General features: G+C 62.1%; 1 protein-coding gene across 11 annotated transcripts in view; it reads right to left on the bottom strand.

The window, feature by feature from the left end:
* Nucleotides 1-16,068, bottom strand: part of LDB3 (LIM domain binding 3) — a 68,527-nt gene that overhangs the window by 48,168 nt on the left and 4,291 nt on the right. For 6 of the 11 annotated variants that reach the window (XM_037804566.1, XM_037804567.1, XM_037804569.1 and 3 more), the window contains 4 exons: nt 11,610-11,725; nt 2,433-2,584; nt 1,791-1,866; nt 177-481 (listed from right to left, as the gene is read on the bottom strand). In XM_037804566.1, the coding sequence (XP_037660494.1) occupies nt 177-481; nt 1,791-1,866; nt 2,433-2,584; nt 11,610-11,702 (626 nt within the window). In that variant the 5' untranslated portion in view covers nt 11,703-11,725. Of the gene's footprint in view, nt 1-176; nt 482-1,790; nt 1,867-2,432; nt 2,585-11,609; nt 11,726-11,828; nt 11,944-13,632; nt 13,791-16,068 lie in introns of those variants that run through there. The other 5 variants (XM_037804561.1, XM_037804568.1, XM_037804570.1 and 2 more) reach the window with 5 other exon arrangements.

Genomic DNA, 16,068 nt, shown 5'->3' with positions numbered 1-16,068 from the left:
TAAAGCAGCCCACATCGGAAGGGACCATCTCTCTTGCTCTCAGCCTGCCCTGCCTCCTGGAATTGGGGGCTGGCTGGAGGGAGGCCGGCCCTGGCTCCGACCGCTTCCCTGGGCCTCTACCAAGCACCGAGGACCATGTGGCCCGCGCCGTCGATGGCCGTGCACCCGTTACCTACCCTCCTGGGAGTCCAGCACCTGGGGCCTTCCCTTGGAGGAGGCTCAGCTGATACATCTGAGCCATCTCCCTCAGGGTCTCTGCCGAGTACAGACCAATGGGGTTGTTATACAGCCGTGGCTGCCTGGAGCCCGGGCCTTTCGGGCCCTCCAGGTTGGCCTTGGCCCCCGGGCTGCCCCGTGGAGGGGAGGGGTCAGTGGAGAAGCCGGAGGTCTGGGAGAAGGAGGAGCTAAAGGTCTGCCTGAGCGCGGGGGTGCCCGGGCCGGGCCTGGCCACCAGGCTGCCGTTGGCGTCCGGAGCAGGCTCCTGGCACGGGGCAGCGCCATGCGGGGAGAGAGAAGACAGCGGTTAGAGGCCACATGCGCCCCAGCCCAACCCCTGAGGGCACCTGCAATAGACGGGGTGGCTCGAGCACCAGCAGCCCAGAGCTCGGAGGGGCTAGAGGGGATGCCTGATGAGAAAGGGTCTGCAGAGAGGAGCGGGGGAGACACCAGTTTCTGGCCCCCAAGGCTGGCACCTCCTGGTTGAAATGCAAAGCCCCATGTACCCCCATGCCAAGCAGGGCTGGAGGAGGGAGGGTACCCCTTCCCCTGAGAGGGGGCACCCCGTGAGCAGAGCCTGGCCTCCCACTCTACTGAGATGCCCCCCACCCCATGGCCCAGGAGAGGGGAGCCCCCCTGAGCTCTGGCTGCCCTCACTTGGGAAACCTAAGCATTCTGGGTTCCCCACCCCAGGCTGGCTGGGGCCGGCAGAGTGGAGGGTGCAGGAGGAGAAGCCGAGGAAGTAATGGGCTAACATTTGGCTTCCTCCTTCCGCCTCTGCAACTCCCCCGCAAGCTGCCCAATCTATTTCCCACCCCAATCCAAGTCGACCTCTCCTGCCCTCCCCCACCTCTGTGAGCCCTGTCCCCGCCCTGGTTTCAGCTGACAGAGAAGCTCCACAGGGGCTCCCATCTCTTCTCCCCTCCCTCTACCCTGCCCGTGACCCACTGGCCCCACTGGAGAGAAGGGGGCTGGCCTGGGGTCCCACAGGGAGGATGGTGGGCAGGCTGGAGGCCATGCAGGAATATGGGGAGGGCCTCCTTCCATGTTTAGGGGGGGCAGCTTGGGGGGCAGCGGGCAGGGGCCTGGGGCCAGGGCTCTGCAGTCTTGCACCACCGTGACCTTGGCTACCATCGACACTTCCAGTGGGGCCATGGAGTTGGGAGGGAAAGATCCTGGGGAGAGGAGAACCCCCAAGGACCAGCAGGCCCCTCCCTGCTCAGGGGCTTCTCCAGGGGTGGCCAGCTTGAGTGGGGGGCTTCCGGCTTTCCAGTGTCCTTCATGCCACCCCGCCCCAGCCCCTCAGGCAGATGGGGGTCAGTACCCTCTGATACACTTGTCCTCAACTGGCTGGGAGGATGACCCTTCCCCAGAGCTGCCCAAACTGGCTTCCCCTCCGCCTAGCCATGGGACTCAAGGGTGGTGGGTAACACCCAGGAAAGTACACCCTATGCTCAGAGTTTTCCTGGAGGGGGCTCAGTTGGTGAGCCAAGGGCCTGGGCCGAGCAGGCCAGTGGCTGTGCTCTGGGCAGCATGGGCTGCGAGTGGACCCACCACCGACCGTAGGCACCTACCTTCTGGTGGGGGATCACCGGCAGGGGGGACTGGATCGGGGGTGCCGTCGTGGAGATGGGAATGGGACGCTTCGACCTGAAGAACCAGAAGTGGGGCCAAGTGAGGACAGGAGCCACTGGGGGCCTTCCTAGCCCTTACCAGAAGCTTCTGCCTGGGTAGGGCTGTGCCATGGCAGGGAGCCCTGGGAGCCAGGGCCACCAGGTCAGAGGGCCCGAGACACACCGTCCACTCTCAGGAGCTGGACCTCCCCTGGACAGCACTGGCCCCACCAGGACTGGGTGTCAGCACCTATGGGCCTCTGCTATGTTCTGGGGATAGAGGGAGGCAGTACGGGCTTGGAAGCCAGAATTCCCTGGCTTCCAGGCCCTGCTCACCACTTACTGGCATACTGTGCCACAACTCACCTCTCCGAGCCTGGTCTGTAACGTGAAGCAGTAACACCCAGGCACAGACATAGCAGGTGCCAGGCAAAGACTTGGGCCTGGTCCTCCCTCTGGCACAGGGGCTGTGCTTTCTCCCCGATGGTCCCCTAGCACAGGGCTGGGCCCACGTGACTGCTACTGGACCCTGCCCCCTCTCCCGGCCCCCCAGATGCCCACACCCAAGCCCCCACCCCCAGGCTCTGGAGAGCTCCCACCTACTTCTGCAGGGTGAGGCTCAGGTTGTAGCTGGCAGACTTGATCTTGTTCTGGGCCTCCAGGTGGGTCATAGTGTCCGTGTTGACCCCATCGATGGCCACCACGAGGTCACCCTGGCTGAGCTGGGACTGGGCTGCCTTGCTGCCTGGCGTGATCTGAGAGCACAGGAGAAGGGGCTGTGAGGGCAAGGCAGGTGGTCCGGAAGCACGGGCGAGTCCTCAGGGAAGGGGCACCAGCATGGTTGGGTAGGTAGAGTCTGGGTGTTTGGTCCTTCATCTGCTGTGGCCAGAAGCAGCTGTTCACCAGGCTCAAGTCCTCTTCCTGGCCCCCGGCTGTCCTGTATCTTCTAACACTCCGTATCCAATGTGGCTGTGGGGCTAGCACTGACCCGTGGAATGTGCATGGGAGCAACGCGTGTCTGTACCATCTGCCCCTCGTGGCTATCCTCCATGCTTTGCTTGTCAGCTGACAGAGGGCCCAGAGGAGGGTGCAGAGCCACTGATGAGGGACCTGGATCCCGGGTCCCCCCCTTGGAGGAGAGATGGCTTATGGAGCAGCCACACTGGATGTTGCATAAGTGAGAAAAAAGCTTCATTGTGCTAAGCCATTGAGATTGGGGGGCTGTTTGTTACACCAGGGAGCCTACTGTTACACCTTCACCTGGCAAACCCATGGGGCATTTTCCAGGCTCCGGGAGGGAGGGACCACCCTGGGGACACTTCCAGGCCGGCAGGCAGGATAAATGCACCCACACAAAAGCATCATGGTGCAAGATGTTTGCACGAGGGCTGAGGGAGCTTTCAGTCCTGCCTGGAGGGGAGCAGGGGGCCCCACAGACAAGGGCAAAGCCAGGGCTCAGTGCTCTGTGGTCAGCTTTGTACTTCCAGAAGGGGGAATGAAGGCGCAGGGGCCAGTTCCCAAATCCTGTACCCCAATGACGTCACAGAAGGTTAGTGCCTGGAGGCGCCCCCATGTCATCACACAGAAGGCCGTGGAGAAACGCCCCACGGGCACCCCATGGAAAGTCAGGAACACCATGCTCAGACTCCACTCCCAGTGACCTCAAGTGTGATTTCAAATTCTGCACATCCGGTCCCCAGGAATATCACATTCCCTACTGTGGGGGCCAGGCTGGCAGGGAATCACATGAAATGCAACTCAGCAGGGCCTGGTGATGCGACCTAAAATGGCTTGATGGCGCACCCTTAGTGACATTACATGGAATGTGATGAAGCCCTGCTCCTAAATATAGCTCACAGAATGTCATGGAAACTCTGGCTCCAACCCCGTGACATCAAGTGGAATCCACAGAGGCCCCGCCCCCAGTGACATCACAGGAAAGATCTAGGAGGCTCTAGGAGCCCACCCCACCCCCACCCCCAGCTGTGTCTGGAGAGGGTGTCCTTTGGCTTTCCTTTCCCGACATGCCCACCGGCCAGTTCCCCTGGCTTCTATGGACACACCCCGGTCACCTTTCTGGCTCTGTCCCAGGGACAAGGCTGACGGCTAATGCTGGCAGAAGCCAGATGCTGGCTAAGGCCTGGGGACCATCCCAGAAGGAGCCCAGAGAGGACCCGAGGATGGTCCCATGGCCCGGCCCTGGGCTGGCCGACATGGGATGGGTGCCTCCTGCCAGGCCCCTCAGCATCCCTGGTGATTCCAGGCCCAGGCCAAACCAGGGCACCAGGCAGGTACCAGTTCCCGGCCACGTCCAGACCCGCTCCAGAGGCTGGGCCCAGGGACAAGAAAGGCCTCCATGTAGCTGCACCACCGACCACAGACACTGCCCTCCCCTAGGCTGGTGAGAAAGCAAGAACAGGAGAGCCCTTGAGGGACCCTCATCAACACCGGCCACTGGGAGCTCAGAGCCCCCAGCCCCTGAGTGCCAAGACAAGGCAAGGACAGCAGAGAAATGAACACCAAGAATGCCAGGAGGGCACAGAGGGGCGTCTCAGAGCTACCTGGGACCTTAAAAAATGTACACAGTTCTTACCCCTAAATTCATTGCCAAAGAGAGTGTCTGTTAATGGCAGGAGTAAGTTGCTTCCTTTGAGGGTAGGAGTTGAGCCTGAGAGGGGACCCCTTAGGGTCAGCTGAGCTGCCCAGCCAGGCCTGCCCTACGGAAAAGAGCCTTTCCCCCTAACTTCCGGCTTCCCACTCAGAGCTGTTTTGCCCACAACATTTTATCATAAATATTTTCAAACATCGAAAAAGGGGAAGGGATTTTTCAGTGAACACCCAAATACCTACTACTGCAGCTCTGCCAGTAACATTCAGCTGAGTTGCCTCATCACCCTTCTTATCTCTCTGTCCTCCCCCCTGTCTACCCCTTAGCCCATCTTATTTTTGAAGCATTTCAAAGACAGTTGCAGACACCAGTATGCAACACCTCCGTTATTCTGCCAGACTACCTAGTGGCTCCCTCCACGATGAGGCTCCCCCCTCAGCAGAGCTCCCCCCATGGCAGAGCTCCCCCCTCGGCAAGGCTCCCCCCTCGGCACGGCTTGCCTCAAGGCAGAGCTGCCCCCACGGCAGGGCCCCCCCTCAGCACGGTTCCCCCCAAGGCAGAACTACCCCTCAGCAGAGTTCCCCCCTCAGTAGAGCTGCCCCCCTTAGTAGGGGCTCCCCTCAGTAAGGTCCCCCCAGAGTAAGGCTCCACCTATAGCATCTCCCCCCAGCAGGGCCCCCATAGTAGAATTCCCCCCTCAGCAGCGCTCCCCTCACAGAAGGGCTCCCCCCACAACAGAGCTGCCCCCCTCAGCAGCCCCCCCACCTCAGTAGGGCCCCTACCCCAGCAAGGCTCCACCTATAGCAGTCCCCCCAAAACAGCTCTCCACTCAGCCTGGCTCCCCGCCAGAGACTTTATTCATCTACAGAGAAGGGGGTCACCACATTGCTGCCGGGACCCCCAGGTGGGACAGCTGCGGACGACAGACAGAAAGGGTGGGGCCTGCCCCTGCAGCAGCGATGCTGCCAGGCAGGACGGGGTGGTGCCCAGAAGATCACGGATGGCAAGGACACCAGAATGACGTCCAGAGGAGGCTGAGCCAGGTCCGCTGGAGCTGCCCGCAGGGCGTCAGGATGTCCTCCGCAGACCCACTGTGGGAATGCCCCCCACCCCCACCCCGCTGAGCCTTCCTGCGGCACCTCTGGCCCTCCCCCTGGCCTGGCCTGGCTCCCCTTAGTCCGCAGGAGGGGGCTGCTCTGATCCTGGCTCCTGGGGGTGGGGGGAGCCCCCCCAGCCCTGGCGCCGCTCTCCCCACACCTGCTCCTGCCTGTCAGAGCCTTCGGCTGCCCAGGCCTTTGGCAGGGCCCGGAACCCCTGGGGGTGAGGGGAGTGGGTGCTGACGTGCCCTGGTCGGGAGGGCTCTCCTAGGAGGCAGGGCGGAGGCAGTGACCCTAAGTAGGTTGCTTGGCAGCTCGGCCCTCCCCCCACCGTGGGCAGAAGGGTGGGGCCACCCTCGGACCCGGGCTCAAAGGGCGTCAGTCCAGGATGATGATGTATCCAAGAATCTCTTAGCTGTCTGTCTGTCCCCCTCTCTCCTTACATTGTTCCAGAAAGGACTCAAAGCCACTAACTCCTCTGGGAGGTTTCGTGGGTTTTTTGTTGTTGTTGTTATTGTTGTTTAATATTTCTATCCCCTTTGAACATTAAACAATTCTTTTAAATGATTGTTTTGTTTCCACTTTACTTTTTCAGTCTTCCAGTCAACAGCCACCTCTCAACTGGGGAACCCACCCCTGGACTGAGCCCCGAGATGCCTCAGGGTGGGGGCATCGAGGTCCTGTCTCAAAAGCTTCCCAGGACAGGCTCGAGGTGTCAGGAGGCCACGGTCAGCCCCCCGGCCCACAGGAGACCCTCACTCTGCTGGGCCATGGTTTTGGGGCAGCCGAGAGGGGGCACAGCCGGGTGCCAGGGAGCAGCCGGGGCCCAAGCAGCCAATAATAGCAAGAGAGTGGGTTTTGGTAGGAGCTGGACCCACAGTTCCAGTTGCAACGTCCATGTCCTTGTGTGTAAAGAGCAAAAGGCTTTTCTCTCGGGATTGCTATGAGGATTATGGTATTAAATAGGGTATTAAGTGGGAGGGTGCAGAGGGGTGAAAGTTTCAGGGAAGTTCCAAACCAAGGAGGCCCTTAGCACAGTGTTAACTCGGTCCCTTCCCCAGGGAGGTGCCAGAGGGGCCCCAGGCTGGCAGGTGCAACCCTGGCTCCGCTGGAACAAGATTGGGAGCTGCTGAGGGTGGGGGTCCCTAGAGGGAGGGGCCTGGGCAGCTTGGTGGAGGGGAGAGAAGTTCCACCCGGGGTCCCAGGGAAACCAGGCTCCCGATAGGCTCCAGGGAGGCCCCCACACCATCAGCTCCCATTTTTCCAGTCTCCCAGCAGTGGGGAGGGCTGCTGGGCTCTGCAGATGGTTTTCTGGCCATCACTCCCTTGGGGTCTCTGGGGCTGGTGCTCAAGCCCTGACAGGCCCCTGCCTTCCTTCCCTTCTAGAGCTGCCAGTGCCGGTGTGTGTTGGGGGAGGCAGGGAGGTAGTGGGTGCCTACAGAGGGTGCAGCTTCCAGCATCTTGTCCTCCCAGCCCTCCCAGGCTAACCACCAGGGACTTCCCAAGGAGCCCCGAGTGCAAAGTGCATTTTAACATCGTCTGATTAAATTACTGGTGCTGCTGTGCTCTGCTCTTTTCCCTCGGGGACCATACTGCTCCCTCACCCTCTTCCTAGAACCTCTGTCTCCCCAGGGCCCCTCTCCCCAATCCCATCCTGGCAGATAAACAAGCGCAGGGTCTCTTCTATGCTTAAAAGGCTCTTCCTTGCCTTTGCCATTCCAGCCAGCTCCTGCCATGTCCTCATCCTTTCTTCCCAGCCAGATTTCTCTAAGAAGTGACCACCAGGGGACCTGGTTCCCAGCGTCACCCCCTCTCACCCAGCCATCTGGCTTCAGTCCCCTCCACTCAGTATATACCAGCAGCCCCCCCCCTCCGTGTCCAAAGCTAGGGGTCACTGGCTCCCTCTCTAGCTGGCCATGCCCTGCTGGAAGCTTTCTCCTTCCGGGTCTTCTGTGCCCCCTGAGTTTCCCCTGCCCCTCCTTCCCAGCTGCCGTCTTTCTTTTCTCTTCCCATCCAGGCCCCCAATTCTGTCTGTGTCCTGGATGTCACAATAGCTATCTCTTGGAGACACTCGATACTCACTTTGGGGACACTTCATGGGCAAAGCCCATGTCATGCAGGTAGAGGTGGTGGCAGGAAGACCAGGCTGGCACCAAAGGGGCTGGGAAGCTGTGTTTGGGGTGGGAGGGCCTCTGTGATCACAGAGAGGCCCCTGGGTGAGAGGGACCCCCATGAGAGGAAAGGAAACTTGTAGGGAGAATCTCCTACCCTGTGGGGCTGATCCCAGCAGGGCTGAGCCCAACTTAGAGGGCCCTGCCCTCCTCACTCTTGCTGACCCAGTTAGCCTTGCCCTGTGGCTTCCCCAAGGGTCTCAGGGTACAACCCCCAGGACCCAGCCGGCCTGCTTTCCACTCCCTCCAGAGCCCCCACCAGGGTCAGGAGCAGCTCGGAGCACCAGGTGAGCTGGGGTCAGGTCGGGGTCCAGCTCCCGTCAGCCACCTCTCCCTCCAGCACGGGAATGCACCCCTGGCTGTGGGCCCCTGCACACCTTATCTCCCCTGCTCACCGGGGGCCCCACAGGAGCCCTCGGGAGGCTTGCCCGACCTTCAGGGCGGCTATAAACAGCTCGGCCTGTCAGCACTGCGAGGTGCTGTCCAAGAAACGGCACGGTGTGCTCCAGCAGCCTCGAAATTTCAGGAATTGCCGGTACAGCTGCCCCCAGAATAGTCTCCTTCTGTCCCTCAACCCCTCCCTGGGAACCCTCTGTCCTGTGTCCCCACAGTGGCTGGAAAGTCTGATAAATACTGGAACCAAATACATAGAGGGGCAGGGGCCTCTGGACTGGAGCCCCAGGGGAACCTGCCAGGTGAGAGGAGATGGGGGGAGGAGGGGAGAAGATCTCCTGGGGTCTCCAAAATGGCAGAAAGGCAGGCCCCTCCTGGGCCCTGGCTCAGCCACCCTCCCCCAGACTCACAAGCAGCCCTGGAGGAACACAGGGCACTATCGGTGTTAGAAAGCACTTTCACACGTGTGCTTTCACCAAGGCCTCATCCCCATTTTACAGGTGGGAAAACCGAGGCCGAGAGAGGCGACCTGACTTGCCCAAGGTGACACAGCTGTGAGTGGCAGAAAAGCACAAGCCTCTTCCAGAGTCCGGGGCAGTGACGAGACACAGGGGTCAAGGCCCCAGACCACCACCCCGCCTCCTGCCTGGTCAAGGGGGGAGGGTGGGTGGGCCCTGAGCCTTCGGAGCTGCACCCTCAGCGGCCGGCTCCACCCTCCCCCACTTCCTGGAGAACTGGCTGGGTCAGGGGAGGGTGGGGTGAGAGGGCAGCTCATGTTGCAGGCCCAGCTGCACCTGTCCAGGATAAATAAAGGCACCTGCCCCCCCCAGCCTCCCTCCTGAACCGTGGGTTTTCTGGCTGAGACCTAGCGAAAGGCAGGTCTTTCCCGGCCTATGCTTTTGGGGAGACCTTTTGGGGAGGCCTATGCTTTTGGGCTGTGCCTGCCCTGAGGGTGATGCTGTGGGGCTGGTGGGCGGCGTGGGGTGGGCACGGGGAGCCGCCACCCCTGCAATGAGCATTCCTCCGGGAAGAGCTGGCAGCCCACACCTGCTGCTGAGTGGTGGGACAGCCCTCCCCCCCCAACCCAGTCCCTGGACCAGAGAGACAAGGGGGCAAGCATGGGAGGTGGGGGCTTACCCAGGTCACAGCAGCTGCACCCCACTGTGAGCAAATGTGAGCCTCACTCTGCCCCACTCTGCAGGGAGATGGGTCACCCCAGCCCTGCCTGTCTGGACATCCCCTTTGAGCAGGTAGGGAAGGCACCCAGGGGTGCAGCCCCCACTGAGAAGGAACAGGCTCTACCTTTGCAAAGCCCCCACTCCATAGCTGCCCCTGGTGCCCTGGGGCAAAGGCTCAGGCCGGGACACCCAGCTGAACCCTGCCCCAGGCTCCCTGTGGGAAGTGTGTCCGAGCTGGGTGGGAGTGGGTTCTCCCAGAGACCATTAGCCTTGCACCCCCCAGGGATGGGGGATATTTCTGGTGCAGAAGGGCCCTGAGAGCCCCCAGCAAGAAACACCCCAGTCCTGGTGGGATGGAGGCATACATTATCTATGGGGTTTGCCTGGCCAGCAGCCCCCAGAGCAGGACGCCCAAGCCCAGGGACATTATCAAGAGGTTCCCAGCCCTGAAGGGCCCCAGCACCCAGCCCAGCCTGCTTTTCGGCCTTGGCGATTTGAGGCATGCCCCCCGAGCGAAGCTGAGAGGCCGTCATGCCCATCCCCCAAGCCCAGCTTGAGCAGTGGGTTCTATTTTTAAGTCTCCCCTACGCATCAGCTTCAGGACATCCCAACACACCCCTCCCTGCCGTGAGGACGTTCCTTCTGCTGTCTAGCTTGAGGCTTCTCTGCCTGAAGCTCCTGGCTGGCAGGGACCAGGAGGTGCGTAGGCCCTGGGTGAGGTCATTGGCTATCCTGGTGCCACTGAGCCAGGAGGGCTCATTTCCACCCAGGCCTGGGGCGGGCAACACCGGCAGGAGGCCTTGGGGGTGTGGGGTTGGGGGACCCTCAGCTGGGGGAGGCCAGTGGGCTGGGGATCAGTGCCTCATACAGGGAAGAGACCTGCAACCATGGGACTGCGGGCCGTGCAGGGTCCTGTGAGGAGCAGGGGAAGGGGACAGTGTCGACTGCGGCTCAGATGCCCATAGATCACCAGGCAGGTGTGCAAGGCTCGGGGTTTTCCTTTTCGCCCGGGACCCTCTGGTCTCCAGGGCAGTAGGGGGCGTCAGGGTCCCCCCCCCGAGTGCTCATACCAGGTTCTGCCACCAAGACCGTTCCCCCAGTGGGGACATTCATCACTAACCCTCCGTGGTGGTGCTCAGGGCCTGCCCACCTCTCCTGGTCCTGTCCCCTCTGCCCAGGGCCTTCCCTGGGGGCTCATCTCCATGCACCCCGCACCCCCAGGCCCAAAGCAAGTCTCTGCAGCCCTGGAGAAGGTGCTGTTTCCCTGTGCCAAGAGTGGGCAGCCACCTGGACCACCAGCCCACCTGTCACAGCCTGGGGGCCTTGCCCCTGCCCCGGTGTGTGCAAACTAACACCACCAAGTGCTCCGCCTCGGCCTTAGCCCCTCCCCCTGGGCTGGGGGGCTGTCCGCCCTCTGGGAAACACACAGTCCAGCTCACTAAGTCTAGAAGCCTTGTGCTCCTGCTCTGCCAATGACTTGCTGGGGTCTTCCTTTATTTGACACATTTATTGAGCACCTACTATGTTCTCAGAGCTGGGGACACAGAAGTGATGAAAACGAAGTTCCTGTTCATAGAGCACGTACTCGAGTATTCTAGTTAAGACACCTCTCTGGGCTTCTGCAGCTCCCACTGGGTGGTGGGAGTGACGCAGACGGCCTCTAGTGGTCCGTGCCATTCCCCATCAGGCGGTGCTGTCCCCTGCCTCCAGACGCTGCAGGACCCCGGACATGGGTGAGTGGGGAGGGGCTGGGCAGGGGAGGACACTGGCCAGCCCATGTGGCCCGTGGTGGGCCTGGGAAGGCAGCGGGGAGTGGGGAGGAGGGGGCTGTTATCTGGGGTCTGGGATGCAGCAGTCCAGCCCAGCCTGTGCCACTACTGCAGGGCACTGAGGTCAGAAGTCTGTCCGTCCATCTACCTGCACACCTGACCGTAGGCGAGCTCTCTCGCCAAGACAGCTGTCTAGGTCCAGAGAAAGGCTCCAGGCTTGGGGGCACCCTGTATCCTGCCCCCTACCAGGAAGGGCTTGGGAAGGCCCAGTGCCCTCGGTCCACCTGCCCTCCACCCCGCAAACTCCGCATTCCTTTCTCTGCTCAGATTGCCGGCTGCCTGCCCAGGTGTTCCACTCTCACGACCCGCCAGCCGGCTTGGACGGGCAAACAGAGATGGCTGAGACCAATGGCCTGTGGCTGGCGGTTTCCATCTGAGTCCAGTCCCAGCCCCCAGACTGTTTCCCGAGAGCACTGGGGAGGACAGACAGATGGATGCGCAGACCCCCTCCTCCGTGTGTGCCCCGCCCCTACGGGTGCCAGGCTGCAGGCAGTGTGCACTCACCCGGGAGATGGTGAGGGGCATGTTGAAGTCCTTGCCTCCCTGCAGGCGGAAGCCCCAGGGCCCAGGACCAGTCAGGGTCACGCTGTAAGACATGCTGGCGATGATGGCTGCGGCCTCTGTGGACAAAGGACAGAGAGAGTCAGCGAGACCGGCGCGTTCCCTGAGCCCCACTCATGATCCCACTGCCCCTCAGTGCCCCTGCCCCAACTCTGGCCTTGCCTGCTCCGTCCCTTGCTGCCTGCCAGCCAAGAGGCTCCTAAGAATAGCTGGGAGAAACACCGTCCACACTGATATCTGCCCTCGTCTGCGTCCATAAATGGACTGTAACCCTACACTGTGCCCGCCCGCCGGTGGCCTCTCAGCCATCCACTGTGACTCACGCGGCTAATATAGCCCCTGGGGAGGGCGTCCGGCACCCCCAGGGGGCAGGAAGGGGGCACGGGCCAGGCTAATGGTGATGCATGTGCCCCCTTTCCTTGCACACCTTGCTCCCTCTGTCACTGTCAAGAGCCCGGACGTATTCTCTCTCTGCCCACCCCCTTGCCCAGAAGATCTGGGCTGAGCTCCCCTGGAAAGGGGCTTTGCATCTTGGGCCTTAGCTGCCATGTGCTCCCTGGGGGTCTCTGAGGCTGTGCATCCAGGGAGGGAGGACGGAGCTGAGCCCCAGCTGCCTGGGACAAAGCTGCAGCACAGGAGCCCGGTGACATGGCCCAGGGCTGCCCTGCCATAAAAATAATTATAACAGAGCAGCTCTGGGCACGGCCTCTGGGACAGGTTCAGCTCTGGGCCCTTCACACCATCTCTCCTGCAGGCACCTGAAGCTCAGAGAGGTTGAGTGACTTTTCCAAGGTCACACAGGGAGTCGACCTGGCCACTCTGGGGCCTGGCTTGCTCTGACTGGACTAAGGCCAGATAACTGGCTCCTGAGGGTGGGGAATGCATGTGTGGCCCCAGATGGCTCTCCACACCCTGGCCCGGGGAGCTGGCATCACCTACGCCCCTTGGCACCGGTCTGAAGGCAGGTCTGGCCAGGCCCACACCCTCCAGACCCTCTGAGGCCCCTGCTGGTTATTCCTGGTTCACCTGTCTCATTTGTGCCCTGGAAAACTTGACAGCAGCATGGAAATCTCCAGCTGCCAGTGCTGCCCGCCAGGCCTCCGTGCCCTTTGCGATGGAATGGCAGGGGGCAGGGGAGAGGGGAGGAGATGCCATTTGCTCAGCTGCTGGGACATGGAGCCAGAGGGGCAGGGAGGGGGCAGCTGCGCACACAGCATGTTCAGCCCCTACCCTAGAGTCAGTGTGTCCCCGATGGGGGCCTGGGACCCTCAGAACTCACACACACACACACACACACACACACACACAGACTGTGGGCCGACAGTCCCCAGGAGAGACCTCGGGCCCCATGTGGTCCAGAGATCAAGGCCCACCTGCTCCCCAGAAGGAGAAACTGAGGCCCGGGCAAGGTGATTGGGCTGGATGCTTTGTGGCCTTCCCGGAGAGCTCTGACGGGGTCTGGGCCCTGAGCACGCCGTGGGCGCCTGGGTATGAGTTCTCTGAGCACGCCGTGGGCGCCTGGGTGTGAGTTCTCTCCCACCAGCCAGCATCCCAGCCTCACATCCTGGGCCTGGCATAGACAGGGGGCACCCTAGACGGAGTCCCCATAGTACAGGGTCACACAGTAACTTGCCCAAGTTCACAAAAACAAGTGGGAGAAGCTGGGGTGGGACCGTGCTCCCCGCCTCCACCTGCCAGCTCCTCTGGCCTGGATCACACAGCCCTAGCCGGGCCCGGGAGGCCGGCAGCTCACAGCCAGCACCCCTGAGCACCCTCACGTACGATTCTCTATTCCACTGAAGCCCCACACCGTCGCACCCCTAACTCCGGCCTGATCCCCTTTCTTAGGACCCCCATCCTGCCAAGCCGGGAGGACTCTGCAGCAGGCTACTGATCAGTGCAGGGAAAGGAAGGTGCAGATGTGCATGGGATGGGGGGAAGCAGTGGGCTAGGGGCTGGGCTGTACCTGGAGGGGCAGGCTTTGCCTGCAGGCCTCTGCCGATGCTGGCCTCTGGGGAGAGGGCGGGGTGGCAGGGAGGATGCTCTTAAAGGGAAAGTCAGCCTTCCTCCATCTGCCTCCCCTGGGAGACCCGAAGCCAGCTGGAGAGCAGCTGGTACCCACAGGCTGCGCTGGAGCTGCTTCCTGACAGCAGCAGCTCTTTGGGGAGTGCCGTGTGTGTGTGTGTGTGTGTGTGTGTGTGTGTGTGTGTGTGTGTGTGTGTGTGTGTGTGTGTGTAGGCGGAGGTCCCTGCCTGGCCTTCTCCCCTCCTCCACTCTGCCCCTGCACTTTGAGATTAGGGCTTTAGGACAGGGAGTTGCAAGGTGTGGGACAGAGGGAGGGTTAGAAGAGAAGCCGCCGGCTGCAGGCATTGCTGTACCAACAGGCAGAGACCATGTGTGCCCCAGGAGGCTGTGTTCGCTTTTTATTTTCTTACAGCCTGTCAGAGCCACGCAGCCCTGGGGCGAGCTTAGACCACTGATTTGGAACAACCCCCAGGGCAGTGTGTACACGTGTGTGCATGCAAGTTTGTACATGCAAGGGGGGCATGCTGCAAATGCACACGTGCACGAGGGTGCCTGTGCAGAGGAAACAGTGGGTCAGGGGCAGAGCCAGAGGTGAGTGATCGGTTCTGGAACCCGAGAAATGCCTGGCTTGGGTGCGGGCTCATCAATAGCCGGCGTTGTCCCACGGAGCCATCGCCATTGTCACTGCCCGAACAATCACACCACACAGCATTGAGGCAACTTGGAGGCCCCCGGGCAGGGGGGTGGCTGAGCTCATGCTCTTCAGGCTGAGCTGGCCATGTGGGCTAGTGAGAGAAGTGGGCACAGACCGGCTCTGTGGGTGCAGGAGCCGTGGAATGGGAAGGGGTCATGCCACTGGGGCCGTGAATCCAGGGCCACTTCCAGAGCCTGCAGTCTCCTGGGTGTGTGTGGGGGGAACAGGAGGGGGGATGGATGGGTCCCAGAAGAACGGGCGAGCCAATGGGGGCTCCCACATCCCAGGGTCCAGGCTGGAGAGCCGCCCTGTGGTCTGAAAACAAATAGCACACAGTCTATTTAGCCCAAGGACGCCCCCTGGGAGCCATCCCCCAAGGCGTCTGTGAGTTTTGGGGTCACCAGGGAGTGAAGAGCCTTCTCTGAGACCTGGAGGACAGAGCCTGTGGCTGGGCCGCTGTGGGGCACCTCCCCTGGGAAGCCCCCCTGGCTTTCAGACACCAGCCCCAGGGCTCAGACTCAGCTCGTCTGCCCCGCACTGTTCCTTCCTGGGGTTCTCCACCTCAGTGACTGGCCTCCCCAGTCAGGACCCCCCCACCCCCCTGCCTTCTGTCCACACCCCTCCACTCCTCTACATTTGTCTCCTCTCACCCGGATGCCCTTAAACACGCCGTTTCTCACAGGCCCCGCAGCACCACTTCCTCCATTCTCCTCCCAGACAGTGCAGAGCTGAGCAGGCGCCCGCCCCTGCTGACACCCCCAGGGCCCCCTGCCCTCCAGAGACCCCGCCCTCCAGCTCTTCCAGGATCGGGTCTCCCCACCTCTCCTTCCAACTCCTGCCCTCTTCCCGCCCCCTCCACCCCCCACCCCCAGCCCTCCATGTCCCCCCTGCCACCTCCAGGTCCCCTTGGCTCCCCTGGGGCACAGAGCCACCTTCTGTTCCCAGACCCGCTCCTTCGTGCCTCCCTGCATTTGAACCTGCAGTCTGGAAGGCTCAGTCCCTCCTGACGCCCCGGGGAGCCCCAGCTTCCCTTTCCCTGAGAAGCCCCGGAAAGCACCTCTGCCTCGGCACCCTGCATGCTCTGCTCATGCCTCGGGGCAGTGGTTCCCAGGCCGATTGTGACCATGGGTGTGTCCTCTCCCCCTGCTGTCCACCCCTCCCCAGCCCCAGCGCGCCCCAGGACAGGCACGTGGCTGTCATCACCGCCCTGGGCGGCCTGGGGCTCGCTACCAGGCTTCTGTGGCCATCCATGGTGCTCAGGGCTCAGGGACCAGAGAAGGGCCTCCCTGGGGCTGGAGTGGGCAGGGGAAGCCGTGCTGCCTGGGATGGGGACTCCGGGGCAGGCAGAGGCTCCACATTGCACGGGCAGCCCTCTGCTCCCCGCCTTCTCCTGGCCACCCAGGGACGCAGATTGGGGGCTGGGAGGAAGGCAGGGAAGTGCTGCTGGTCCTGGGCTTGCTGAGCAGACCCGAGAGGGCCCAGGAGCAGGGGTAGGTGAGCCAGAGGACCCTGGGAGCAGAGGGGCAGGATGGGAGCTCTCGGTGGGGGTTGGGGGGCAGGGCAGCCCGGGCCCGCACACATGGCCTATCCAGTGTTCCAGAATATCGCCCTTTCTAATCGCCATCGACATTCCGTTCCATAGGCACTTGGGCTGACAGCTGGTCTTCTTTTAATAGCCACAAG

Source organism: Choloepus didactylus, chromosome 15, assembly GCF_015220235.1.
Source record: "Choloepus didactylus isolate mChoDid1 chromosome 15, mChoDid1.pri, whole genome shotgun sequence".
Lineage (NCBI taxonomy): Eukaryota > Metazoa > Chordata > Mammalia > Pilosa > Megalonychidae > Choloepus > Choloepus didactylus.
The sequence above is the reverse complement of the archived record's forward strand: the minus strand, read 5'-3'. Positions and strand labels throughout refer to the sequence as shown.